Here is a 26825-nt window from a genome sequence, read left to right on the forward strand (position 1 = left end):
CCTGTCCTATTTTTTATGTTGTAGAGTGCTCAGTTGTTTTTTATGAATGCTGCGGCTAAATGAGTATTTGTTCCTTAAAAGTGGATGTGTAAAAATACAGTAAAAGCTTGTTCTCTCTTACTCTTTTTCAAAGGCCTTGAAAGTACGGCAAGCAGATATTACCCGAGAAACAGTACAGAAAAGTGTCTGTGTTCTAAGTCAGCTGGTAAGAGATAGTTACATGCCTTAAAAATAGCCTGTTTGGGGATCTTTCTTTCATGTTAGGCACACTCCTGTTGAAATCCAAGACAAAGGCATTCTTTCAAAACTGTATTCTAGTAAACAGAAAAATGCCATTTGCAAGAAAAAGAAGAGTTTGGATTTGCTATCCCGCTTTATCAGTACCCAAAGGAGTCTCAAAGCGGCTAACATTCTCCTTTCCCTTCCTCCCCCACAAAAAACACTCTGTAAGGTGAGTGGGGCTGAGAGACTTCAAAGAAATGTGACTAGCCCAAGGTCACCCAGCAGCTGCATGTGGAGGAGCGGGGAAGCTAACCCAGTTCACCAGATTACGAGTCCACCTCTCTTAACCACTACACCACACTGGCTCTCTAAAATTTGCAAGCTCTTAAAATGACAGCATTTCTAATTTAATGCATCCCAGAGCATTTTCCTCCTTTAGCTTTGTACGAAAGTGAAATAGGACACTCAACACTTCTGGTTACACTACTTGGTACTCTTTATCATTGTTCAGATCTGTGAGGTCCATCACTGTACAGTTGAGGAACTGAATCTGGAGCATGGTTTGCCCAGCTCCCAACCCAAGATCCAAAAATTTAGCTATTAGGCCACGTTAACTCCCACCCAGCATGCCTTTTCAATTCATACCTCATGTAACAACTACTTGATGTGAAATGCTTTTTGTGAGTGTGTACATGATACTCAAAGTTAGATTCTGGAGTTGAATTGCAAAAGGAGAGAGAGAGAGAGAGAGAGAGAGAGAGAGAGAGAGAGAGAGAGATTCTTCATGGAGAAGTTGACTTGCGCAAGCAAAGCTTATTTATATTTCTTTAAGTATTGCATTTTTATCCAGACTTTACTCAGAGATGCTCAAGGTAGTGTGTGTGGTTCTTCCTGCCCTGTTTTACCACAACAGTCCTATGCAGCAGGTTAGACAGAGGGTTAGTGACGGGCCCAGACTCACTTGGTGAACTTCACGGCTGACTTGAACATTGGGTTTGAACCTGAGTTTGGTCTAAACCACAGAGACTAGGGCTTGCCGATCAGAAGGTCGGCACTTCGAATCCCTGCGACGGGGTGAGCTCCCTTTGCTCAGTCCCTGCTCCTACCCACCTAGCAGTTCGAAAGCACGTCAAAGTGCAAGTAGATAAATAGGTACCACTCCAAGCAGGAAGGTAAACGGCATTTCCGTTCGCTGCTCTGGTTTGCCAGAAGCGGCTTAGTCATGCTGGCCACATGATCTGGAAAAACTGTCTGTGGACAAACGCCGGCTCCCTCGGCCAGTAAAGTGAGATGAGCACCACAACCCCAGAGTCGTCCGCGACTGGACTTAACGGTCAGGGGTCCCTTTACCTTCTCTGGTCCAACACTGTAACTCTACGCCAGCTCTCAAATGGAGCAAGGCAGCCCAATTTTGCCTGTATTTTACCACACTACTCTGATCAGATAGGAACACTATCACATTAATAAACTATTGCTCATTTTGACAGCAGGATGACTGACATAGTCAATCGTTACAAATAAACTGTTACCTAATGTATGTGTAATTTGTCATCAATTTGAGATCAATATGTGTAATTTGCTTTGAAGGGTAGCTGTTTTTGTCCTTGACTGTGTGCCTGCCTTTCTTTGATGTAACATGATGATGTGTTTTCCTTTCAAGCCTCTGTATGGGCTACTCCAGGCTAAGCTGCAGCTAATTACACATGCCTACTTTGAAGAAAAAGACTTCTCTCAAATTTCAATACTTAAGGTAAGTTTTCTGTATAGAAATGCAAACTCTTGTGTGATGCTGATCTGTGAACCATAGAGGGCCTTCATTATTATCTAGTTGATTCCTAAACTTTAAAGTCACCCTTCCTTCATTTCTACCTGCATAGCTTTCCTTTCCCTTGAAGCAAATGGCGAAGCCCATGCAGACTGAGAGATAGGTGCACTCACTGGAGTCCACAGCCAGGATAGAAAAGAAGGCCCTTAAGCTTACATTATTTGCATTCAGAAGGGTTCTTTTTCTTGATTTTCTTGTTTTATCTTTTTGCAAACCACTTTGAGGGGTGGGTGGGTGCACACGCGTTTAAATCAAGCGGTATATGCTTTCTATGAAATAAAGAAAATAGACCAGGGGATATGAATGTTGTGCTTTCCAGATGTTGATGAACTTAATTCCCATAATCCCTGGAAACGGACCATACCAGGTGGATGGAAGTTGGAGTCCAACAGTATCTCAAGTGGACTATGTTAGCTACCACTGGTTAAGACCCAGCCTTGTGGTATCCTTGGGGTTTTCTTGCTATCACCCTGAGCTCCACCTGCTGCAAAAAAGGCACACACTTAGAATCAAAGAATTCTGACCCTGGGGTTTGTTTGTTTTTGAGGCCCAGAACCTCACAGTCCTTCCCCACCAAAGTCCATTCCTGGTTACTCCAGCTTTCTTCATTTCAGCAAAGAGCCATTTTTGTTGCTACCTTTGCTTAATAGTTGTGAGTCAGAAATGCTTGTTGATCTATTGAAAATTACCCAGGGATCTATTAGGTAAGACCCAGTCTACTTTCTGCCCATCCCTGGTGTAGCCAATACTGAGCTAGGTAAACGAGGGGGTCTGGCTCAGTTTAAGGCAATGCCCTATAGTCCAAGATCAGCCTTTCTCAACCTTGGGTCCCCAGATATTGTTGGACTACAACTCCTATCATTCTTAGCCAGCATGGCCAATGGTCAGGGTGTAGTTCAAGAAATCTGGGGATCCACAGTTGAGAAACACTGTCCTAGAATGAGCCCAGGGGAGCTGTGTGTTGTTTTTCTCAACCAGTTCTTTTCCCCATGCCCCATTGCAAATGAGAGGATTTTCAAGTGCCATTGGTGGTATAGCACATTAAAAGGGTCAAAGATCTCATTGGGTTTACAGCTACTCATTGGGTTCTACCAAAGAATCTCTTTGGATTCCAGCTGAAGCCTCTGGGAGTCCATTGGATCGATGTCTATGCATTTAGTGACTCATTGAAAAAAATGCCAAGAATCTTCTTCGTAGCATAGTATTTTGGCAGATCCATGCTGTATGAAGCCTTTTCATTTATTTTCTAGTAGATGCCTTTAGAAAGTGTTTTTAATGCTTTCAAAATTTATGGCTTTTCAGGAACTTTATGAGCATATGAATAGCTCGCTGGGAGGAAGCCCCCTGGAAGGATCACAAGTTTATCTTGGTAAGCAATATTTACTAAATAACACAACTGTTCAATTTTCATTTCCTAAAGTACTTTATTGGTACTAAAGTCTAATGCCAAGTCTGTGTGCGCCTAAATAATGTACTAATTATTGTGATTACTTTTCCCATCAGTCATGGGGCTAGATAAACCTGTCACTTTTTCTCCTTTTACATAGAATGCTTGTCATTTTCGCTGCTGGGTGAGGAGAGTTGCTCAGATGTTTTTTCAAAATCATGTTTATTCAAAAGTAATGAGTGGATTATTAAAGGCCTATTAATAGGAGAAGGGCCAGATAATGTTCCTTCCTCCTGGCTTTAATGGGAGAAGGCAGTCAACTATTATTAGTAGTTAAAATCCAATTTGCATTTGTGATCAATGAACCGTGTAAGCTCCCACAGATTCTTTGCCCCTAAGTGCTGGGAAAATAGTACAAAATCTTTTAATCCTGCTGCCAGCAGGTTTCTCCACATTTATAAGCAGGAAGAGTTGGTGGTTCTTACTAAGGTGTGCTAATTGTTTTGCTGTCCCTACTTTTAGGCCTGTCTCCACGAGATCTTGTCCTTCAGTTTAGACACAAGGTACGTTTCTTCCTGATGTGAGTCCTGAAGGAGGTACATCTACTTCTGCCTTTGCTCTGCTTTTGACAAACAGTGAAGATGCATCTGCTCCAGCAAGGTTTATTAGGGGATTCATTCTCAAATGTATTAAGACCACTCAAGTTTGTAAAGCTTACTGTTCTGTGGTTGATAGTTGGCTTAGTTCGTTTGGGCTGGATGTGATACTTAATCGTGACGGGTTGTAGCTCATTGATAGAAGAACTGCTTTGCATAAAGAAGGTCCCAGGTCCCCTCCCTAAAAACATGGAAAGCTGCTGCCAGTCAGTATTAGGGGGTGCAATTAGTGCCAGCACCGTCGGTTAAGAGTTTGGGTGTAATCTTCAACACCTCCCTTTCCATGGAGGCGCAGATTGCAGCTATAACAAAGGCGGCATTTTTTCATCTCTGTCAAGCTAAGCAGTTGGCTCCTTACCTCTCTCGCCCTGACCTAGCCACTGTGATCCACGTGACCGTCACCTCCAGACTGGATTATTGTAACTCGCTCTACGTGGGGCTGCCCTTGAGACTGACCCAGAAACTCCAGCGGTGCAGAATGCCACGGCGAGACTCCTTACAGGGTCCTCGCTGCGGGATCACATTCACCCGGTGCTATACCAGCTGCACTGGCTCCCGGTGGAGTACAGGATCAGGTTTAAGGTGCTGGTTTTAACCTTTAAAGCCCTATATGGCCTAAGACCCTCGTACCTACGGGACCGCCTCTCCCGGTATGTCCCACAGAGGACCTTACGGTCTTCAAACAAAAAGATCTTGGAGGTCCCGGGCCACAGAGAGGTTAGGCTGGCCTCAACCAGAGCCAGAGCTTTTTCGGCTGTGGCTCCGATCTGGTGGTATGCTTTGTCACAAGAGACTAGGGCCCTGTGGGACTTGACATCTTTCCGCAGGGACTGCAAGACAGAGCTGTTCCACCAGGCCTTTGGTCAGGGCACAGCCTGACCCCCTCCTTTGGCAATCCTCACAGAACTCTAGCCCAATGGTTGCCATTAATCTGATTTGAATTGATTTTATAATGAAATGATTTTAGTATATTGTATCATTTTACTGTTGTTAGCCGCTCTGAGCCCAGCTTCGGCTGGGGAGGGCAGGATATAAATAAAAAAAATTTATTATTATTATTGACAACACTGATCTAGATGGACAAAAGATCTGACCTTGTGTGAGGCAGCTTCCTCTCAAGGCAGATCTTGTACTGATGTAGACGGCCTTCGGGTAATATGGCCCCAAACCATTTGAGACTTTAAATATCAAAACCAGCACTTTAAACATGGCCCGGAATTGGTGTCACGTGCTCTCATCACCTTGCACCCACTAGCAATCAAACTCAACAGCTGACATTTCCAAATCATCTTCAAAGGCCATGTACAGTGTATTATAGTATCTACCTTGGATGTGACCACCGCATGGATTACTGAGACAAGGTCCAGTCCCTCTAGATAGGGTCACAGGTGGTATCCCAGTTTCCCCCGGAAAAAAGGCACTTGTGCTTCCAAAAATAGTGCTGAGCCCAAGAGAAACCACAAACTTAGTCCTTCAGGGATGTCAAGGCCCATAAAACAGCAGTTGTACCCCTGTGTCCGGATCAGCTTGCTTTCCTAAGCGTAGCACCTGTATATTATTTGGCCTGAGTTTCAGTTTATTCACCCTTATCCACCTCAGGACTGTCTCCAGACACCTATTTAGGATTTCCACAGCCTCCCTGAGATTGACAGGTGGAAAAGAGAAGCGGAGCTTGGCATCATCTGCAATTTGAGCTTAAGCTTCTGGGTGATTTCTCCCAATGGTTTGACTTAGGCGATAAACAGCATGGGGGACAGAATAGAATCTTTAGGGCCTCCAGAAGCCAGAGGTATAGGCTACAAGAGAAATCCTCCAGTATCATATTCTGGGACCAAACCTCCAGAAAGGACTGAGAAGGGATGTAGTACCATTCCTTCCCTTTCCAACCCAGCTGCACGGTCCAGAAAATACTGTGGTTAATGGTTCTGAATGCCACTGAGAGGTCTAAGAAAATGAATCGTGTTGTGATCTTGTCTGGTTCTCATTGTAAATCATCCACCAGGATGACCAAAGCTGTTTCTGCCCCGTATCTGGGCCTAAAACCTAGAAATGTATAATGTCTCATTACTACTATGAGTTGTTTAATTGGTTGATTGATCCTTTCAGGTGCTTTGAGTATTTTAAAAGAAAAGCCAAGTTATAAAAGTACATGAAATCATTTGTTCAGATATTTATTGTGCATTTCTGGTGTCAAATGGAAATGATATCATGAAATATTAATATGCATACCTATTGCTGTTGTTTAAGATTTGTGTCTCTTTGTTTTGAAGGTCTTAATACTTTTTAAGCTGATTCTCCTAGAGAAAAAGGTAAGATCTTTTCCTTCTCCCCAAGTTGGCAGAAAGAACAGAAATGGACTTGCTTAATGACGTAGTTTAATGGAATATGGATTAAAAGCCTCTGTGGATAGATGTTATGAGCTATCCCACGCATGCAGTTAGCTGAGACATGCCTGTTCTGTTAGCCTGCTTTTTAATGTTTCAGTTCAGCAGTAGTTGCCATGGCAAAGGTAAGCGAACTTTGCTAAAGTTGTGGTGTGGCTATATGGATACAGATATGCAAATGTACAGAGACAGCTGTAGGCAAGGAAGCATAACACAAAATGGCTGCCAAATGTAAAAGAGCAGAAAAGGAAAGTACCACAAAATGGTACAGGCATGTCTCCTTCCACCCTGCTGGGAAAAAGGCGCCTACATCAGCCAACACTGTGCTCACTCCCAGAGAGAAGCTCTCTGCACTTCTCCTTTGCTCAGACCATGTCACAGCCTTGACATGTAATAAAATACGGGCAGGCTTATAAGAGTGTGTGTTTAGTGTAGTGGAAGCCAAGCCAATGTAAATAGGAACTGGGCAGGAAGAGCAAATCGTCTCTCAAGCATTGTAGATTTTTGAGAGGATATTTACAGTCATACCTCAGGTTACAGACACTTCGGGTTGCGTGATTGCAGGTTGCACACTGCGGCGAACCCGGAAGTACCAGGACGGGTTACTTCCGGGTTTAAGCACTTGCGCATGCGCAGAAGCGCTGAATCGCGACCTGCGTGTGTGCAGACACGGCGCTTCAGGTTGTGAACGTGCTTCCCACCTGGATCACGTTCGCAACCTGAGCATCCACTGCACTGAGATCATTTGCAGGAACCATAGGAGGTTATGGTGCGCCTGTCGGTACTGTTGGTTTATATTCATCCAGTAGCCACGTATGTTTAAAAATGAATGGTGGAAGGGATTAATTCATGGGTAGGCAAACTAAGGCCCAGGGGCTGGATCCAGCCCAATCGCCTTCTAAATCTGGCCCGCGAAAAGTCTGGGAATCAGCGTGTTTTTACACAAATAGAATGTGTGCTTTTATTTAAAATGCATCTCTGAGTTATTTGTGGGGCATAGGAATTCGTTCATTTTATTTTTCAAAATATAGTCCGTCCGCCCCACCCCCCAAGGTCTGAGGGACAGTGGACCGGCTCCCTGCTGAAAAAGTTTGCTATTATAGCTACAGCAGCATGGGAAGATGGTTATTAATCTGAACTTTTTACATGTCGCAAAGCATAAAAGCAAGAGTACTCCAGAGTGTCAAGTCATACTTCCCCTTCCCATTTTAATGCACAGAAATCTGTGGGATGTTTCCTTGAACAGTGTGACGCGGCAGCTAAAAAAGCCAATGCAAGTCTGGGCCTCATCAATAGGAGTATAGCATCTAGATCAAGGGAAGTAATAGTGCCACTGTATTCTGCTCTGGTCAGACCTCACCTGGAGTACTGTGTCCAGTTCTGGGCACCACAGTTCAAGAAGGACACTGACAAACTGGAACGTGTCCAGAGGAGGGCAACCAAAATGGTCAAAGGCATGGAAACGATGCCTTATGAGGAACGGCTAAGGGAGCTGGGCATGTTTAGCCTGGAGAAGAGGAGGTTAAGGGGTGATATGATAGCCATGTTCAAATATATAAAAGGATGTCACATAGAGGAGGGAGAAAGGTTGTTTTCTGCTGCTCCAGAGAAGCGGACACGGAGCAATGGATCCAAACTACAAGAAAGAAGATTCCACCTAAACATTAGGAAGAACTTCCTGACAGTAAGAGCTGTTCGACAGTGGAATTTGCTGCCAAGGAGTGTGGTGGAGTCTCCTACTTTGGAGGTCTTTAAGCAGAGGCTTGACAACCATATGTCAGGAGTGCTCTGATGGTGTTTCCTGCTTGGCAGGGGGTTGGACTCGATGGCCCTTGTGGTCTCTTCCAACTCTATGATTCTATGAACCTGTGAGGAAGGAAGACCAAACACAGAGTTGCATATCCTCTGCTTCTAGGTTCAGTCTCCAGCCGAGGTACTGAGGGTTCTTTCAGCTGTATAGCTGGAATTATCTGAGGAGATTACAAATGTTGCAGAAGAAGAGGGGGTAGGGTCATGAAACAAAAGGGCAGGTGAACCTCTTTGAAGAATAGGTCTTAACTAAGAGCAGGTCCATGCTGCCTCAGACCATATACCATGAGACCTGGCTCCAGATGCATTCAAGAACTATTAACAGCACACAGTACTCTGTTGGCTCCTAGGCTCTGGATATAGATGGTGTTTGGGGCATCCTTGAATAATTTAGCTAAACTGCAATATAGGAAAAATTGTGTCTAATGCTTTTAAAAAATTGCTGCTTGTGATTCCTATTTCCAGTGCTGTAGAGTTCTGCATGTTGTTCTTTAAACATCTAAACCACTGAGCCTCTTGGGCTTGCTGATCAGAAGGTTGGCGGTTTGAATCCCCGTGACGGGGTGAGCTCCTGTTGCTCGGTCCCAGCTCCTGCCCACCCAGCAGTTCAAAAGCACACCAAAAAGTGCACGTAGATAAATAGGTACCGCTCTGGGAGGAAGGTAAACGTGCTCTGCTCTGGTTTCAGTGTTCCATTGTGCCAGAAGCGGCTTAGTCATGCTGGCCACATGACCCGGGAAACTGTTTGTGGACAAATGTCAGCTCCCTCGGCCTGTAAAGTGAGATGAGTGCTGCAACCCCAGAGTCATCTGCGACTCCACTTAACTGTCAGGGGTCCTTTACCTTTTACTTTTTTATGCCTCAGAAAGTCATGTGCTGCTGTCATTCTGGGTGTTATGAACTGGAATTGTTTGTTTTTCGTCCTTCTCTTTCTCTAGAAATTAACGTTTGTCATTCCCACTCCCCTCCCTTTCAGGTTCTGTTTTATATCTCTCCAGTGAATAGACTGGTGGGAGCCCTAATGACAGTCTTATCACTCTTTCCTGGTAAGTGAGAGTAAAGTATTTACAACAATAGAAAGCATGTTACACAGTTTCCCATGTCACCTGAACCTAGAACTGTGATTAGCTGTGGTTGGTTTCCACAAGCCATTTTTAGAAATCACTGTTCGAAGTTGGATTGTTTGAAACAAACCATCGTTAATGTTAACCACAGTTTGCTGGCCCAGACCACCTGAAAAATCACAGTTAACCAGAACTCCTCCTACCAGTCATACAGTAAGAGGAGAGGAAGGGAAATGTCAAGGCCGGAAGAAGGCTATGTTCATTCAGGTATTGCTAAACCATAGATCAGAATGACATTCGGATACAGCTTGTCTCATGAAAGATCACTAGTATGGTGGTTGTTGTTGTTGTTTAGTCGTGTCCGACTCTTCGTGACCCCCTGGACCAGAGCATGCCAGGCACTTCTGTCTTCCACTGCCTCCCACAGTTTGGTCAAACTCATGCTGGTAGCTTCGCAAACACTATCCAACCATCTCGTCCTCTGTTGTCCCCTTCTCCTTGGGCCCTCCATCTTTCCCAACATCAGGGTCTTTTCCAGGGAGTCTTCTCTTCTCCTGATATGGCCAAAGTCTTGGAGCCTCAGCTTCAGGATCTGTCCTTCCAGTGAGCACTCAGGGCTGATTTCCTTCAGAATGGATAGGTTTGCAGTCCATGGGACTCTCAAGAGTCTCCTCCAACACCATAAGTGCTGTATGGTACCACTAGTATGGTATATTTTAGCAAATATAAGGAACTGCACTTCAAGCTATAAATATACTGTGCATGGAAATCTAAGATCATTCTTAGAATTGTGGAATTGGAGGTGACCCCGAGAATCATCTAGTCCAACCCCCTGCCATTCAGAAATCTCAGCTAAAGCATCTTTGCTCAGGGAAAAGGGAGCCTTCAGATACAGAGCTGTAAGGTAGCTTTCAAAGTATGCAATGTGTTTTGCATTATGATAAACTCGCTTTTCATGATGCTGTTATCCAAGAGATTTTTATAATTTCCAGGTATGATAGAGCATGGTCTCACTGACTGTTCACAGTACCGGCCGAGGAAGAGTGTTTCAGAGGATGTCAGCCAACAGGAAGTCCCACCTTCTACAGATTATTATGTTTCCTTGTCCACTGTGGCGCTTTCAAACGAAAACGTGGAAACAGATGCAGAAGGCCCAACGTTGTCTGGAAACCAAGAACGGGACACTGAGAAAGTAGAAGTACCTTTATTTCAGACCGAGGACAATCTCAACGGAGCACGCGTCTCCAGGGACAATGGGCAGCATTTGAAACCTCCCTCACGCACTTCTCCAGAATCATCTGAAAGTGACTGGGAAACCCTGGATCCTAACATCCTGGAGGACCCCAGTTTGAAAGAAGGAGAAGGTGAAATCACTGCAGTAGCAGCACAGACTGAAATCCTTCCAAAGGAACCTGCAGTTTCTGAAAGCATTCCCATTACTGTGCAGCCTCAACCTAACACAGGGCATGCCGTCTTTGTTCCTGGCCTTATATCAGGTTTGGAAGAGGACCAGTATGGCATGCCGTTAGCTGTTTTCACTAAGGTAACCTGGCATGTTTTGGCTTCTGGAAAGTTTCCACGTTGCTTTTTATCTTGTTTCAAAGTTGTATTTTTATCCTCTCGTTGGGTAAGCTGTCCTGGAGCAAGTGCTACTCATAAAGGTGGACTGCGAAAATTTTTAAAAACAAATAAGCAATTCCTTTAGTAAATTAGTCAACAAAACATTGTGGCCTCTCTTTTGAAAAGGTGAGGACCCGTTTTCTACAAGGTCTCCTTTTTCGGATGGTGAATGTCATGGGGTCATAACAAACCTTGCACAGTTTAAATTTGCCACAGTTGTAGAGAGATGAATGAGGTATCTGATCAAAGCTCCACAATTAGAGGAGAGGGGAAATATAATAATGTGACGGGGGGGGGGGGAGCACAGCATAATAATAATAATAATAATAATAATAATAATAATAATAATAATATTTTTTTTATTTATACCCCACCCTCCCCAGCCAAGACCGGGCTCCGGGCAGCTAACAACCCATAAAACAAGTTGATTAAAATACAATTTAAAAGATTAAGATACAACATTAAAACAATTAGGGAGCAATCTCATCATAGGAGGAGAAAGGAAAAAGGAAAGGTGGGAGGGAATCAAACTGATTCTGAGCCAAAGGCCAGGTGGAACAGCTCTGTCTTACAGGCCCTGCGGAAAGAGATCAGATCCCGCAGGGCCCTGGTCTCAAGAGACAGAGCGTTCCACCGGAGCCAGTGTTGAGAAGGCCCTGGCTCTGGTTGAGGCTAATCTAACTTCCTTAGGGCCTGGGACCTCTAGGGTGTTACTATATATGGACCTTAAGGTCCTCCGTGGGGCATACCAGGAGAGGCGATCCCGTAGGTACGAGGGTCCTAGGCCGTGAAGGGCTTTAAAAGTCAAAAGCAGCACCTTAAATCTGACCCTGTACTCCACCGGGAGCCAGTGCAGCTGGAAACGCACTGGGTGAATATGCTCACATGGCAGAGACCCTGTGGGGAGCTTCGTTGCAGCATTCTGCACCCACTGGAGTTTCTGGGACAGCTTCAAGGACAGCCCCATGTAGAGCAAATTACAGTAGTCAAGCCTGGAGGTGACCGTCGCATGGATCACTGTGGCCAGGTCAGGGCGGGAAAGGTAAGGAGCCAACTGCTTGATGCGGCGAAGGTGGAAAAATGTCGTCTTGGCTGTTGTTGTAACCTGCGCCACCATGGAAAGGGAGGCGTCAAGGATTACCCCCAAACTCTTAACGGAAGGCACAAGTCTTCCAGCTCTCTGTCCTGGTAATACAAGCCGGGCAGCTGTGCTGACAGGGCCAGTGGTGTTAACCTTTTTGCAAACTGCAAGGATACAGTGGTGCCTCGCAAGACGAAATTAATCCGTTCCGCGAGTCTCTTCGTCTTGCAGTTTTTTCGTCTTGCGAAGCACAGCTATTAGCAGCTTAGCGGCTTAGCTGCTATTAGCGGCTTAGCGGCTATTAACGGCTTAGCGGCTTAGAGGCTATTAACGGCTTAGCGGCTTTAAGAAAAAGGAAACAAACTCGCAAGAAATCGCAAGACGTTTCATCTTGCGAAGCAAGCCCATAGGGAAATTCGTCTTGCGGAACAACTCAAAAAACGGAAAACTCTTTCGTCTTGCGCATTTTTCGTCTTGCGAGGCATTCGTCTTGCGAGGTACCACTGTATCTTAATACCCAAAGGGAGTGGGACAAAAAACCAAAACAGACAGAACACCCCAGAGCCTTTGTGCCATTACCAGGAACTGGGGTGTACTCACTCATGGCAGGGCCCTGCTAGGATGGAAGTTAACAAACACTTTCTCTGATCTGGCCAGGGTCATAGGTCATTGGTGGAGAACTGCTTTGCATACAGAAGGTCCCGGGTTCAGTCCAAAACATCTCCAGGAAAGACTAGGAATTTCCCCTGTCTGAGACCCAGAAGAGCCATTGCTGGTCAGTGTAGAGACCATAATGAGCTAGATGAGCTGTTGGCCGGACTTGGTATATGGCAGCTTCCTATTCAGCTCAGAATAGGCCCACCAAAGTTAATGCACATGGCTTAGTTTCAGTAAAGTTAATGTGTCTACTCTGAACAAGACTTGGTTGAATATTGCCCTGTGTCCCTATTCCATACGAAGAGTCTCAAAAGAGCAGCACCGACTTTTTGAGTCTGGGACCTAGCCTAGCTCTGCGTTTCCAGCACTTGCCATGTATGAAACACTCATTAAATTCTCACTACTAAGGGATTATCTATCCAGTAGTGTAAAACAGTGGTTTTATTGTCACATGAATTGTGGACCTCAGATCTTCAGCAGTCATCGGCTTCATGCATTTTAACTGCATGTTTGCCGATTTTATATCTGTAACTTGAGACATCCAAGCAAGAATCCTAAAGCCCATGACCCACTTGCAGGTCACAACCCACAGACTGGGAAATGCTTGTCTAAAAGAGACCTACAGAATATCTGGGTCCCGTTGACTACTATGGCTGACAGATACAGTGGTACCTCAGGTTACATACGCTTCAGGTTACAGATGCTTCAGGTTACAGACTCTGCTAACCCATAAATATTACCTCGGGTTAAGAACTTTGCTTCAGGATGAGAACAGAAATTGCGCGGCGGCAGCGGGAGGCCCCATTAGTGGTGTCTCAGGTTACGAACAGTTTCAGGTTAAGAACGGACCTCCGGAACGAATTAAGTACGTAACCAGAGGTGCCACTGTACTGTATAAATAAATCTATCATGAACAACTTCAGTGCTGGTGGCTCCTGTAAGTAAGATAATGTCAGGAGCATGTTGATACCTTAGGCCAGAGGTAGCCAAGGTGGGGGTCTCCGGATGAACTCCAACTCTCCTAAGCCCCTGCCAGCAAGGCCAATGGTCAAGGGTGATATGGGAGCTTTGGACCGAAACATTGGAAGGGCACCATGCGAAGCGGTCTGAAGGGCTAAACAACATTACAGATGTTATAGTATGGGACTTCTTGTCTCTCATGCCCAGATTGTATTAGGCAGCACCCCAGTTCATGTTTGTTTCCTTTCCCCTCTATGTGTCTTTAGTCTTTCAAGTCAACAGCACAGTTTTTATAACAGCTGGAAGTGGGCTAGAGTTACTGATTCTATTTATAAGTTAAAATTATTATGCTTTCAATAGCATCAGTTAAAATTAGGGTATAATCTACATAAAAGTGTTTTGCTCAAAGACTTCTTAAAAATAGTAAACTTTCCTGGAAAATACTGGCGTAATTGATGGCAGACACACGCAAACTGTAGCCATGTGCTCTGTAATCTTAATTTTGTGAAACTCTAGCTGGAAAACCTGATATCAGCTTCTTTTAGAATGAGTTTACTTACTCAGTTTATAGGATACTGTTGTACCATGAGCTTGACTTCCTGTAATTCTTCCATGGTTACTCATTTAAAAACAGTTCCCCTTCCTCCACCAAAAATTTTCCATGTTAAACTCACAGTGTTACTGCAATATTACTTGGGGGGGGGGGTAATTTCTAAAAGTGAGTAGTCACAAAGCAAGAGTGTTCTAGTGGTGACAGTTTCCTATAAAATTTAATAATGAAACGATCAACTTTCTGCAGTATGCCTTACTCATATACAACTTCCCAGCATAGTACATTCTGTCCTTATGTTCTTTGCTGAGGCTCCGAAGGTCACAGTAATTGGGCTTGCAGTCAGATCAATCCGTTCTCATTGCCCTTTATCTGACAACTATAAAATGCAGGCACCATCAACTGGACGCATTTAAAGCAAGGAACCACAAGACATTGGTTTGGCGTTACTGCAAAAAAGCCTTGCATTTCTATGTTCCCTCCCTCCCACACTTCTCCTTTCATATTCACTTCCAATTTAACCCACAGCAAAGGCTTCAAGCCACAGTTTGTCTGCTTTAGATTTAATTCATATTTGCTCCCATGTATGTCTGGGAGAAAGCAGTGTCTGAGCACAGGGTGTGTTCATACAGTTTGCTGAATCTGTATCCTGCCTAGATTTCCTGCTAATTTATTGGCAGTAATAGTTTAACTCAACAGAGCAATATTCCACGGAGGTGTAATTGTTAACTGATGAGGAAGGAACAGTTCAAGTTGCAATTACAATCTTCATTATTTTTTCCTTGTTCATTAGAACATCACAGCATTTTAAAGTATCAGCTCCTGCTCTTCAACCTTTTACTTTCTCACATTGATCTCCTTCCTCCCTTTTCTCTGTTTCAGGGATACCTTTGCTTGCCGTACATGGCGCTGCAACAACACCATCTCCTGTCTGATATAACCATTCGTGGGTTTGTTGCAGGAGCCACCAACATCCTTTTCCGTCAGCAAAAGCATCTAAGTGATGCTATTGTAGAGGTATGAATCATTTTCTTTTATATCATAGACAGGTCACTGAATTGCAACTTTTTTAAAAAAAGAAGAAGAAGAGTTTTTTTAGTAAAATGTGCCATAAAAATAAGGATTAAGCCGGCAAAGGGTCATACTTTCTAACAAATACAATTGCTTAACTACTGAGTATATTCTACCCAACAGGAAGATTCCTCCTATCCCACGTCCTATTTCGTCTCTTTATGGTAGGAGGGAAACATAATTTCCAGGACCGCATTTGGGCACTTTTCAAATACCCAGAGTAAAACTAATGGTTCTTTCTACTCATACAGAACTGTTCCAGAAAAGACTGCCTTGATGTCCAGTCTACAGACTGCAGCTCCCACATGGTAGTTGCTTGAAAGAATCTTCCACAGCTTTTCCTTCTAAACACATAGTGACCTGCCCCGTGGAGTGGCAACATTGCTTGGAGAACGTCCCTTCTATCTCCAGCAATCCTGTTGTAGAGTTGAAATAGACCCAGAGAGAGGCTGTTCAGCCCTGCCTCCCCAGAACAGGACCCGTACCCCAAACTCACTCTGTGGTCTATTCTATACCTCAGTTCATCACAAGGAAAAAGAAGCTAATTGCTTGTTGTAGGAACTAGAGATGGTTGATTGGTGACTGAGTTAGTTATAAGCCACTGTTGCCACCTGCAACTCTGCAGTCAGACTGAGTTTCATCTCCAAATGCTGCAGCACTTCACATCAGTTGTGGCTTGTGGTTCAAGAGAAGTGAGTAGCTCCTCTTAAGAGTTCAGTTTTTCCTCTGCACTGCACTGAGAGCCAGTGTGGTGTTGTGGTTAAGAGCGGTAGTCTCGTAATCTGGGGAACCAGGTTCGCGTCTCCGCTCCTCCACATGCAGCTGCTGGGTGACCTTGGGCCAGTCACACTTCTCTGAAGTCTCTCAGCCCCACTCACCTCACAGAGTGTTTGTTGTGGGGGAGGAAGGGAAAGGAGAATGTTAGCCGCTTTGAGACTCCTTAAGGGGAGTGATAAAGCGGGATATCAAATCCAAACTCTTCTTCTTCTTTTCATGTCGGGTTTTTCTCAACAGATAGAGGAAGCTCTGGTTCAAGTCCATGATCCAGAGCTCAGGAAGGTTCTGAATCCCACCACAGCTGACTTGAGATTTGCAGACTTCTTGGTAAAGCACGTAACTGAGAACCGGGACGATGTCTTCCTAGACGGCACTGGCTGGGAAGGAGGAGATGAATGGATCCGAGCCCAGTTTGGCTCATATCTCCATGCGCTGCTCGCTGCTACTCTGCAGCCAGGTAAACCCTGGTGCCATTGCTTCCATTTTTTTATTTTTTAAAAAATCCTCTAAGATTATACTTAGCAGCTGTAACTAGGAAGAGTAAAAGGAAAGGACAAAGAAATATAGGGATCTGGGTCTGACCTGGTTAGTAACCGTATGGAAGCTCTGATGCTGTGTTAAAAAGAGGGACTGCTTCTCACAGGCTCATGCAGAGGTTGTCTGAGGCCCGAGAGTCTTGTCCATGAGACTTGCCGCCACCTAATCTCAGTGGCGGGTCTTGGGGTCTCAAATATTAGCAGCACCCTGTGCAATGCCAGAATTTGCTGCCCCCTCGCCTCTCTCCTTCCATTCCACATCATAGTTGCAGCACCCCTGGGGCTCCTCAGTGCAACCAAACCAGTCACACGGCCCTAAATCTGCCTCTTAATCTGATCTAATGCTACATGCTAGCACACAATAATGCAGATCTGGGTTTTACTATCAAAGCGCTTGGCTCTGTCTAAAGGACTGTGTGATGAATTGCAGTGTTTTATATCAGATACATGGGAAGAAATGGTCCCACCTCTCCAAATCCAGTTAAAATCCAGATTAGTTCCTTCTTAAAATTCTGTCTCTTTTCAAGCTGTTTCTTATATCTTAATTGCACAATCTGCTTAGTTTTAACTTCCCATCAATTTCACTAATGAAACCTTTTATTTCCAGTTGTTTATTTGCTTCCTGGCAGTTGCAGCTGCCACTCCTCACTGAGTGGGGAAGGAGAGATTTGCCTGTTTGCCAGTTAGTCCCAAGTCCACACTCCTGTTCTTGAATGCTAGCCCATGTGCATGCTTATATATGAGGGTGGAGTCTTTCTTCTGTCTGCTGACACCATGCCATTGAAAAACAGCTGTGGAGGAGCTGTCTTTCAGTGACTTGGTATGTCATAGACCAGGGATGGCCAAACTTGGCCCTCCTGCTGCTTTGGGACTACAACTCCCATCATCCCTAGCTAGCAGGACCAGTGGTCAGGGATGATGGGAGTTGTAGTCCCAAAACAGCTGGAGGGCCAAATTTGGCCATCACTGTCATAGACGTAATCAGGGATGACACCAGCCCCTCCACACCTGTATTTACAGTGATACACAACACATCAAGGGGGAAAACAAGTAAGATTTTGGGGCTTTCAAACATGTGGAAATCCAGTCTGTAAGCCAGCGCCATCCCCATTCTATTTGTTGCTATGTTGCATTGACAGTATTACTGTGCAGAAGGTGCACACTGCCTTTAAAAAAATTAAAATGTGCTTGCTTCTTTGCATGCAAACGGATATCATGCGAAGTACTGAAACTGCTTAAGTTTCTCTTATCTATTTTATTCATCAGACAGTGAAAAAATATTATCAGACTTTGGAACAACCTTTGTAGCGGCTTGGAAGAATACACACAATTACAGAGTGTGGAACAGCAATAAACACCCAGCTCTCGCAGAGGTAAATCCCAGGTAAGAAATTTTAGCTTTAATGTTTGTATGGAAGAAGTAGAGAGAGGAGTGCTTGAGCATCTGTGACTTCCTAGGTCTGCCGTTTTATTTCCAGGAAGCACAAGCAAGAATTCTCCGTTTGCTAGTAGTACCAGGCTTCAAAATTACAAACTTCTAGTTCTGGAACTCACTTTCCCCACATATCTTTCTCCTTGCTTGTGCTTCAGATGTTGCATGTTCTGCATTTAGCTTGCCTTGAATGCTGTTCTTTAGGTAAACAAAAATATGGTACTCTCTGCCTGCTTGCCTGGTGTAAGGTGGCCAAAATTTGTCCTGTTTCTGCAGATCAGAACACAACACAATTCAAGCAATTAGTGCTTCCAAGCCCCTAACAGCAGGATGTATCTGTGCTCTTGATGTTGCTTTGAGCATTTTATCTGAATGTAATTCCAACTGAACTCCAGAGGCTTTTAGCCAAGAATTTAATTTCTTCCATATCGCTGCACTGTCACACCAACAAGTACTTACTTAAACAGTTGTTTGGAGGTGCAGAGTCCCTTGGCTCCTGATTGTGGCCACTGTCCCAAAGAGTCAGAAGTAGGAGAGAAGACTGGAAGACATTGGAAGTGACTGTGGTGTAACTGAACAGCCACTTTAAAATGGAAGGCATTTCAGAGGAGCAGCAGATTGTAACCCAGGGAAGAAATTCAGAGATGGATCAGTGCCAAATGTTTTGTCCACTGTACAGTCATTGGGGCTTCTGAGATCTCTCCCTATCCCCAGTGCAAACTGATCAGACCAGGAGTCAAGAAATGTTAATGTTTTCAGTCTAGTTAGAAAGGAATGGCTTATGTTTTCTGTTTTTATTGTTACAACACACACAACATTTTAAATTTGTGTTCTGTTTTTCTCTTCTCTTTTCTTCCACCTCCTTCCAAAACACTTTTCAGTCACCCATTCCAAGGCCAATACTCAGTTTCAGATGTGAAATTAAGATTGTCACAGTAAGTACTATAACTGAATATGCGTTTGAAGGCTAGGATTTTTATAAATTGGCGAGCATAGTTTCATGTTAAACTGGGGTTTGGTATTCTGGCAGGCGATGACTGTTGAAATGTTCACAGTAATTGTCAGATTGACTCTGTGGCCCAGTTTACACATAACACTAAACCATGGTTTTAAAATAACGTGAACAAGCAGCGTGCTGCTGCACATTGCTCCAAAGTCCCCACTTCACTCATCCCCCATGCCTGCCTGTGCCACACTTGTGCGAACACAGTACAGACTTTGTGTTCTGCACAAAGCAGCACTTGATGGAATAGTTTGTTGACCATAATAAATTACATTTATTTTAATTGGGTCTGTAATCTTATGGCCCAGGACAAACCAACCAGATCCAGATAAATGCATTTTTCAACAACAACAACAAAAAATTTTTACATTCTGTTGACCATTCTGCTGTAGAAAGAATTTTAATCCAGGTTAAGTACAGAAAATGGATGGTAACATTTTACCTTTGAGGGGTCCTTGTATGGTTTGGGGATTGCTACTATCCTCAGTTGTTTCCAGATTGGTGGTGATAGGTCTCAGTTAGAACGTCAATATATATACAGTGGTGCCTCGCAAGACGAAATTAATTCGTTCCGCAAGTCTCTTCGTCTTGCGAGTTTTTCGTCTTGCGATGCGTTCCTAGGGAAACCGCCTTCAGACCAGGTCCGGGGACAGTCTGTCCCCGACCTCTTCTGAAGGCTGGGGGGGGGGGGGGACAAGGGCTTTTCTTCCCACCCCCAGCATTTCCCACCCCCAGCATTTTAAAAAACCCCGGGACAGCGGAGGACTTCTCCGCTGTCCGGGGCGATCTTAAAATGCTGGCGGGCGGCATTTTAAAATCGCCCCGGGACAGTGGAGGACTTCTCCGCTGTCCGGGGCGATTTAAAAGCCCCTGGGAAGGCAGGCAGGGGGGACAAAGACCTCTTCTGAAGGCGGGCGGGGGGCGAAAATCTTTTCCCCCCCCCCGCCTGCCTTCAAAAGCCGTCGGGAAGGCAGGCAGGGGGGAGCAAAGACTTTCGCCCCCCGCCGGCCTTCAGAAGAGGTCCAGGACCTCTTCTGAAGGCCGGCGGGGGGCGAAAGTCTTTGCTCCCCCCGCCTGCCTTCAAAAGCCATCCGCGATAGTGGGAAGCGCTTCCCTGCTATGCCGGACTGCTTTTAAAATGCTGGCGGTGGGGAGCAAAGCCTTTCGGCCCCCGCCGGCCTTCCTGGACCTCTTCTGAAGGCCGGAGGGGGGGAAAGGCTTTGCTCCCCACCACCAGCATTTAAAACAGGTCCCCGGAGATTTCCCTATGGGCTTTCGCCTTGCGAAGCAAGCCCATAGGGAAATTCGTCTTGCGAAGCGCCTCCAAAACAGAAAACCCTTTCGTCTTGCGGGTTTTCCGTCTTGCGAGGCATTCGTCTTGCGGGGTACCACTGTAGTTTGGTCATATGTGTAACCATCAGATTTAAATGCTTTATAAAATACTGTGGAGAACCTATTTGGGCCTGGGGTTTGCCTACCTTTTTTTAAAAAAAATATTTAATCTCTTCTTCTATAATCAGCTCTTCCATAAGTTTTGCCTCTGCATCCCCCAACGTTGGTGGTGTTATTGTGTCCAGAAATTTTTGTATCTCTTCTGAGTGGAGTGGACTTAGAACAGTACAGAGGAAAACTCCTTAAATCTTCACAAAATTTTAGTAGAAAATAATTTCCCCCGTTTTGGTCTTTGTACCTGTTAAAGTTGTTTTATTCCACCCCCCCACCCCCCGTTTGCTAGTTTAGGTCTCTTCCCTCCAAATTCATAAAACTTTTGCTTTAAATATAGTAGTTTTATCATTGCTTTCTATATTTCTATGGTTCCTAATTCTTTCCATTTTTAAAGTGCCCTTTTTGGTAGCTGAGTTGAGTTTTACAACTATGGTTTAACAGTATGTGCAAACTAGATCTACATCCATGCTTACAATATTATAAAGAACCTTTATTGTTGTTTGAGAGTTAGTGACCACAGGGCTTAATACCTGCCATTTAAATCTAGTAGCTTGGCCTGATAAAAGTATCTGCCTACTAGGTACTTTTTCTTTCTTTATTGCCAACTCCTTTGTTTAGTTTCATGATCAGTTTACATGCTTGGAAACAGTGAAAGTCAGTTGTATGATGCTATGACATTTTCCTCTCGTTTAGCTCTGTACAGAATAGTGAACGGGGCAAGAAGATTGGAAATGCCATGGTTACAACGAGCCGGAATGTTGTACAGACAGGAAGAGCCGTAGGTAAGATGCTTCATAACTGGAAATCAGTATGCGCTGTGACACTTGTATGCTACAAACAGAAACCTTAACTTCCACAGGCTGTTTCAAGAATCTTATTGGTGGTATATATCTCCACCAACAGCACGCAAATGTTGCTACCTTCCGTAAATGAAGGGATAGCTGGAAACTAGCTGAAGCACTATGTATGGAGAAGTGAAACAGGAAACCTCATGCACAACACTCGTAGGACGTGTCTTTTGGGGAGGTGAAACTTTATCGCATATTTCTTCAGTAAGGGGTCTTAAAAATATGCTTTTGGGTGTGAGGAATTCAAATCTTACTATTTTTGTGATTGGACAACACCTAGCTTGGTAAAAACCACACAAACCAAAGAATTTTAATTTTACCTTCTGAAAATGTCAGGTAATGCTAAATAATAAGAAGTAATACAGTGGTACCTCGGGTTAAGTACTTAATTCGTTCTGGAGGTCCGTTCGTAATCTGAAACTGTTCTTAACCTGAAGCACCACTTTAGCTAATGGGGCCTCCTGCTGCTGCCGCGCCGCCGGAGCACGATTTCTGTTCTCATCCTGAAGCAAAGTTCTTAACCTGAAGCACTATTTCTGGGTTAGCAGAGTCTGTAACCTGAAGCATATGTAACCCGAGGTACCACTGTATATAATATAAATGCAAGTAGTTGGCAATCATTTTCCATGATTTCTATACCATTTTGCACACACCTAACTTACCAAGCAGAACGAAATTATATTAACTTAAACAAAATATATTTGGGATTCCCAAGTCATGTTACATCTTTTTAGCACCCCTCATTTTTGGAATTTGAAAGCTGTAAGATTCCACATGCCTCTCATCTCAGCCATCAAGTTTACTACTGAAATGAGGCGAGCCCCTCAGCCTTGCATACTCCTCAGCCCACTTTCCCCAAACCACCAATTCCAGAGATAGCTATGAGTGTTGCATACTTACACAGACCTATGGAGTGTTCATCCCAAGCTTCGCCAGTCTGAACCAGCTTTAAAAATGTTGTTTAGAATGCCAAAATAAGAGGCTGTCTGTTTGAGAAATCTATTTACACATAGATGTAAATGCCCTTGCACTACAATCCCATACATACTTTTCAAGTCCTATTAAACTTAATGGGAATTACTTCTAAGTAAGCATCGTGCTATTAATTGCTCTCATCTTAGCCTTACCTTTGCCTAACCTTCCCCTCTTTTTACTATAAAATCCAGGTCAGTCAGTTGGAGGAGCTCTCACGAGTGCAAAATCAGCCATGTCCTCGTGGCTTTCTACTTTCACCCAGTCGACACAAAGCCTTGGGGAATAACTGTTCGGCAGCGGACCAAGCCCTTACATTCATTTTGAGAAAGAGACCTGTGGTTTTGCTTTAAAAAAACACACCCATGAATTCAAGCAGCATGAGGATGGAAGGAATGGCCTTTAAAGCTGCATCGCAGGATGTCATTGCAGTTTGCATTAATGCCTCTTTTAAAAAATCTGAGCCTTTGTAACAACAGTAGCATACAAACCTTGTTGTAAGACGGGCTTTATTTTTCAGTGTGTGCTGTTCTTTGGATGTTGATAATGATTTATGTAAATTTTGTTGTATTAACTCCAGCTGTCTAGACTTTTTCTTGAAAAAAAGAAAGAGCGGGGCTGTCTAGGTTTGGAACAGAAAGCTGACCTCTCACTTCCACCCTCCCATACCAAATGCAGAAGTAAGATCTTTTCAGTGGAACCAACTTGTGCAAAGGATTGCAGCCTAATGTTGCAACCTTTTGCACCTGTGGGTGGAACGAAGTGAAACAAATACAGATTAAATGAGACATTCACACCCAGTTTAACACTTAAAATGCCTAAATGACATGTTGGCAGTTTTGCACCGGCTCATTTCAACTTTCAGAATTCTAGCTGCTAGCACTTGGGTTTTTAAGAAGTTTGTTTTTAAAGGTCATGGATAAAATGGAAGATAGTTCTAATACTGACTAAAATACACAGGTTTACCATATTTTTGTTACCTCTTTGGAATTAACACCCAAGATACCTCTTAGCAGAAAAACAACTCTTGCAGCTCTTCCTCAGTAACTGCAATTTCCTCGTTTTCAAGTTGTGTGTGTGAATTTAGCTTTCATCTTTCACGTTCCCATTTGCTTGTGTTGCATCCAACAGTGGCTGTTCGAAAACTTTCTATAACCAAATACCTACCTCTCTGGCACAGTTAAGACTCCAAATGCAAGAGTCGGAAGTGCTTTTCCCCTTTCCTAGCTGCTTTTAGGGTTTTCTAATTTAATGTGTAGGTTAGCAGACATTTGAGAAATGACTGTAACGAGATACTACTTGGCTTTCTGCCAGCGATAGTTTTATGGATTGCAATATAGGAAGCCGTGAGATTGCCTTGGACTTTAAGTAATTCATCTTAGTGTAGGACATTACAATATGAATGATTTACCAAAACAAAGAATTCCAGGGCTTCCCTTAGTTCATATTTTTGCTTACAACTGCCAATTCAAGTCTCCTCCCCTTTCCTTCTTGGTTTTCTTTTCCAAACTGCAATGATTTAAATGGATCTGGCGTATAAAGTGTTAATTCAGGTGTACTATAGCTGGACTGCTTTACTTCATATCCTTTTAGGGGACGGAATATTTATTAATGATGTAACATTCTGCACCAAAGTTGTCACAGCATACCCCAACCAGAATTCCTGTATTCTGGCCACATCTCAAAAAACCCAGTTTTCAGAGATGGCTATGGTTGCACTTCAAGAAAGATTTTCATATAAGCAGTAATGGGTTACTTCACCCAACTTTCCTGTAGATTAATTTCCCAAGAGAGAAGCATGTATACCACTGTGTGCAGCTGTTTTCACACCTGTTCCACATACGCATTATGAAAATTAATGACCAATTGTGGACTGCAACCAGTACACAGGTGCAATTTTCACACACCTTTTTCATAGGTGCTGTACAAGGGAGGTTATTATGAAGTGGCAGGGGCCCTGCTATAATCCATGTATATAGTACTGTTTGCAAGACACATCATATGCTTTCAAGCTTACTCAGATATCTGAAATAATATAGCCAGCATAAAAAACCCTTGTATGTTTTCTTCTACACTACTTTGCTCGAATGAATGAGCCCATAAATTAGAGTTATAGTTTTCTAACCACAGAAGTTGACTGTGCTCCTAAAGAAAACATTTTACAAGGATGCTGTGGCTTGGAGATGTTACCCTTTTATTGAAACTACAGAACTAGGCATGCCATGACAGTCATTACACTGCAGGCAAGCTGACACAGCTTGTAAACAGACTTTTTTTTCTTGGGAGTTCCTTGGTTGGAATTGTTACATCCAGTTGTTGGTTTTCATCCTTCCCTAAAGGGAGCACAAATTAGGAGGCATCCGACTAACACCTTTTGCCAATTAATCCACAGGCACCATAACGAGGGATCAGCAAAATCCTTAGGGACAAGATGGTATGAAAAGCTGGTGATTCTTTTAAAATGTCTCCTCTTCTTTGGCGAGCGCTTGTAGTACATGACAATACGCTGTATAAGTGTTTATAGTAGCCATCATCTTGGAGTGACCAATTTATAATTATAATTTTGCTACAGGGAAAATTTTGGCAGTAGTTAATTGTACAAGTCAAATGCAGGAATAAACTGTAAAACCTATTGAAAATGATTACTGTGTGTACTGCAGTAGTTACAATCACATAATCTGGATTCAGCAGGTAGTCGTAATATACACTGAAAAAACCGGCATAAGCACATAGTGTATTACAAATGTGTGGGGTCACATACATATCTTTGCAAAAGGGTATTGAAAGACTAGATTAGATGGAGGTCTGTAAGGGAAAATAATTCAAATTTAATATGAATAGCATTTGTTTTCTAGCCACTGATTTCAGTTTTGAGGTTTGAGTTTAATTTATTCTGGAAAACGTAAAAAGCAATGCTGCTTGTATTATTGAAACATCACATGTAGCGCATTGAAGCACTCTTGCTTGAAGCACTTCACATCAAGAAAGCACCAGCTAAAATGCAAACACTGTCATTTACTCTAGTATTGTAGTGACAATTCTAGTGACTTAAGCCTTGCTGTTCCTGTAATGCAGAGGTAGTCAATGTGGTACCCTCCAGATGTTGGATTCACACAGAATCAGCCAGCATGGCTAGTAGGAATGGTTATGAGCTCAGTATCATCTAGGGCACACTCAGTGGCTACCCCTATTTTCAGTTACGTTCTTTAAGGGCTGGTTAGTACCGCATGCAAATTCTGCCCGTAATAGGGCACATGAGGTTGATGTGATCTAAAGCCAAATTAAGAATATGAAGTGCTTCAAATTCAAATAATACATGTGCTGTTCTATAGAAAATGGAAAGAGGATGTAAAAGTAAAATTTAAAAAATACCCTTCCAAAAGTAAAAGCATTGCCCAGCCCAAAGGAACACCTCCACCCCGAGTTATATCTAACAGTATGATCTTAATACTTGCTCCACAAGCAAGTAAATGTTCAGGATGCAACACCTTGACTGGTGCCAACATACTGCATAGCACAGTGCTTTATGGCTACTGAAAGAGTATTATGCTGGTGTTTGAACATTTTGTCCCACCCAAGTGTTTAGAATCAGGCTGCTAACTTGGTATTTTGTAAGGCTGTTTTATGTGCTGGTGCTCCCTATTACAAACGTATATATTTGCATCATGCACAGTAGAGAAACTGATTTTTATATTTTTTTAAATGTTACAAGTATTTGGAAATGTGTATCATATTACAGTATGAAATAGACTAGAAATACCTCTATTCCAGTTTCTATATACCACTTAACAAATTAGTATCAATCATTCAAGGCTGGTTTTGAGACATAAACCTGGAATCAGTTATCTAATCATGGTTTAAGTGAAATGAAACCTAAGTTTATTTCCATATGGTTTTTACTGCTACCAGCCTGTTGGAAGAGGAGGGTTGGTAAATATTAGGTATTTCATCCATCATCAATGTGTAAAAAATAGGTTACTATGTTCAAAAGACTATTAATGCTTCTGCTGTATATTTTGTTCTAAAGAAAATAAAGATTGTTCTTGTTTTGCTTGAATGTAACTTGTTTGGCAGAAGGGTTTACTTGCAGTTTGAACTGCAAAAGCTTGAGACCTGCTCTCTCTCACAACCTAGACAGGGGAAGAGAAATAGAGGCAAGAAACACTAACAAGTGTGAACAGGCCCTCCCCATTGCCAGCTATATCACACTAATTTTGGTGGTTTAAAAATGGGTATTTGTGTTTTAACTCTCTTCACTCATGACTTTCTCATACCGGTTTGTTTTCAAGAGTGTGCTAAAATTATCTGCCTCATGCAAATCAGCAGTAGCTTTTAATTATATGGCCCTGATTTTCACCTGCTGCAGTCAAAATTACAGCTGACATTCTAAACACCAAACATGAATCCATAATGTTTTCTTCTCCTTGTTAAAGTTGCCTAAGACATTCAGTTGACACTGAGCAAAATCTCAAAGAAACTGATCCATTCTAGACCACAGGTTAGGTGCACTGATTATTTCATCTTC

At 43.3% G+C, this 26825-nt stretch overlaps 1 protein-coding gene across 2 annotated transcripts in view; it reads left to right on the forward strand.

The window, feature by feature from the left end:
* The window catches only part of AVL9 (AVL9 cell migration associated), a 39718-nt gene extending 13361 nt beyond the window's left edge, over positions 1–26357 (forward strand). Inside the window, exons 4-17 of one of the 2 annotated variants that reach the window (XR_014517679.1) lie at positions 134–205; positions 1883–1972; positions 3350–3416; positions 3957–3997; positions 6361–6399; positions 9260–9329; positions 10340–10890; positions 15098–15232; positions 16301–16520; positions 17866–17983; positions 18913–18966; positions 21174–21262; positions 22495–23187; positions 23232–26357. Coding sequence is in view for 1 of the 2 variants with exons in the window: in XM_083468189.1 (XP_083324315.1) it covers positions 134–205; positions 1883–1972; positions 3350–3416; positions 3957–3997; positions 6361–6399; positions 9260–9329; positions 10340–10890; positions 15098–15232; positions 16301–16520; positions 17866–17983; positions 18913–18966; positions 21174–21262; positions 22495–22589 (1641 nt within the window). In the remaining variant the exon portion in view is untranslated. Of the gene's footprint in view, positions 1–133; positions 206–1882; positions 1973–3349; positions 3417–3956; positions 3998–6360; positions 6400–9259; positions 9330–10339; positions 10891–15097; positions 15233–16300; positions 16521–17865; positions 17984–18912; positions 18967–21173; positions 21263–22494 lie in introns of both variants that reach the window. The other variant, XM_083468189.1, reaches the window with a different exon arrangement.
* Positions 26358–26825: the final 468 nt, after the last annotated feature.

This window comes from Podarcis liolepis (assembly GCF_965112155.1).
Source record: "Podarcis liolepis genome assembly, chromosome: 12".
Lineage (NCBI taxonomy): Eukaryota > Metazoa > Chordata > Lepidosauria > Squamata > Lacertidae > Podarcis > Podarcis liolepis.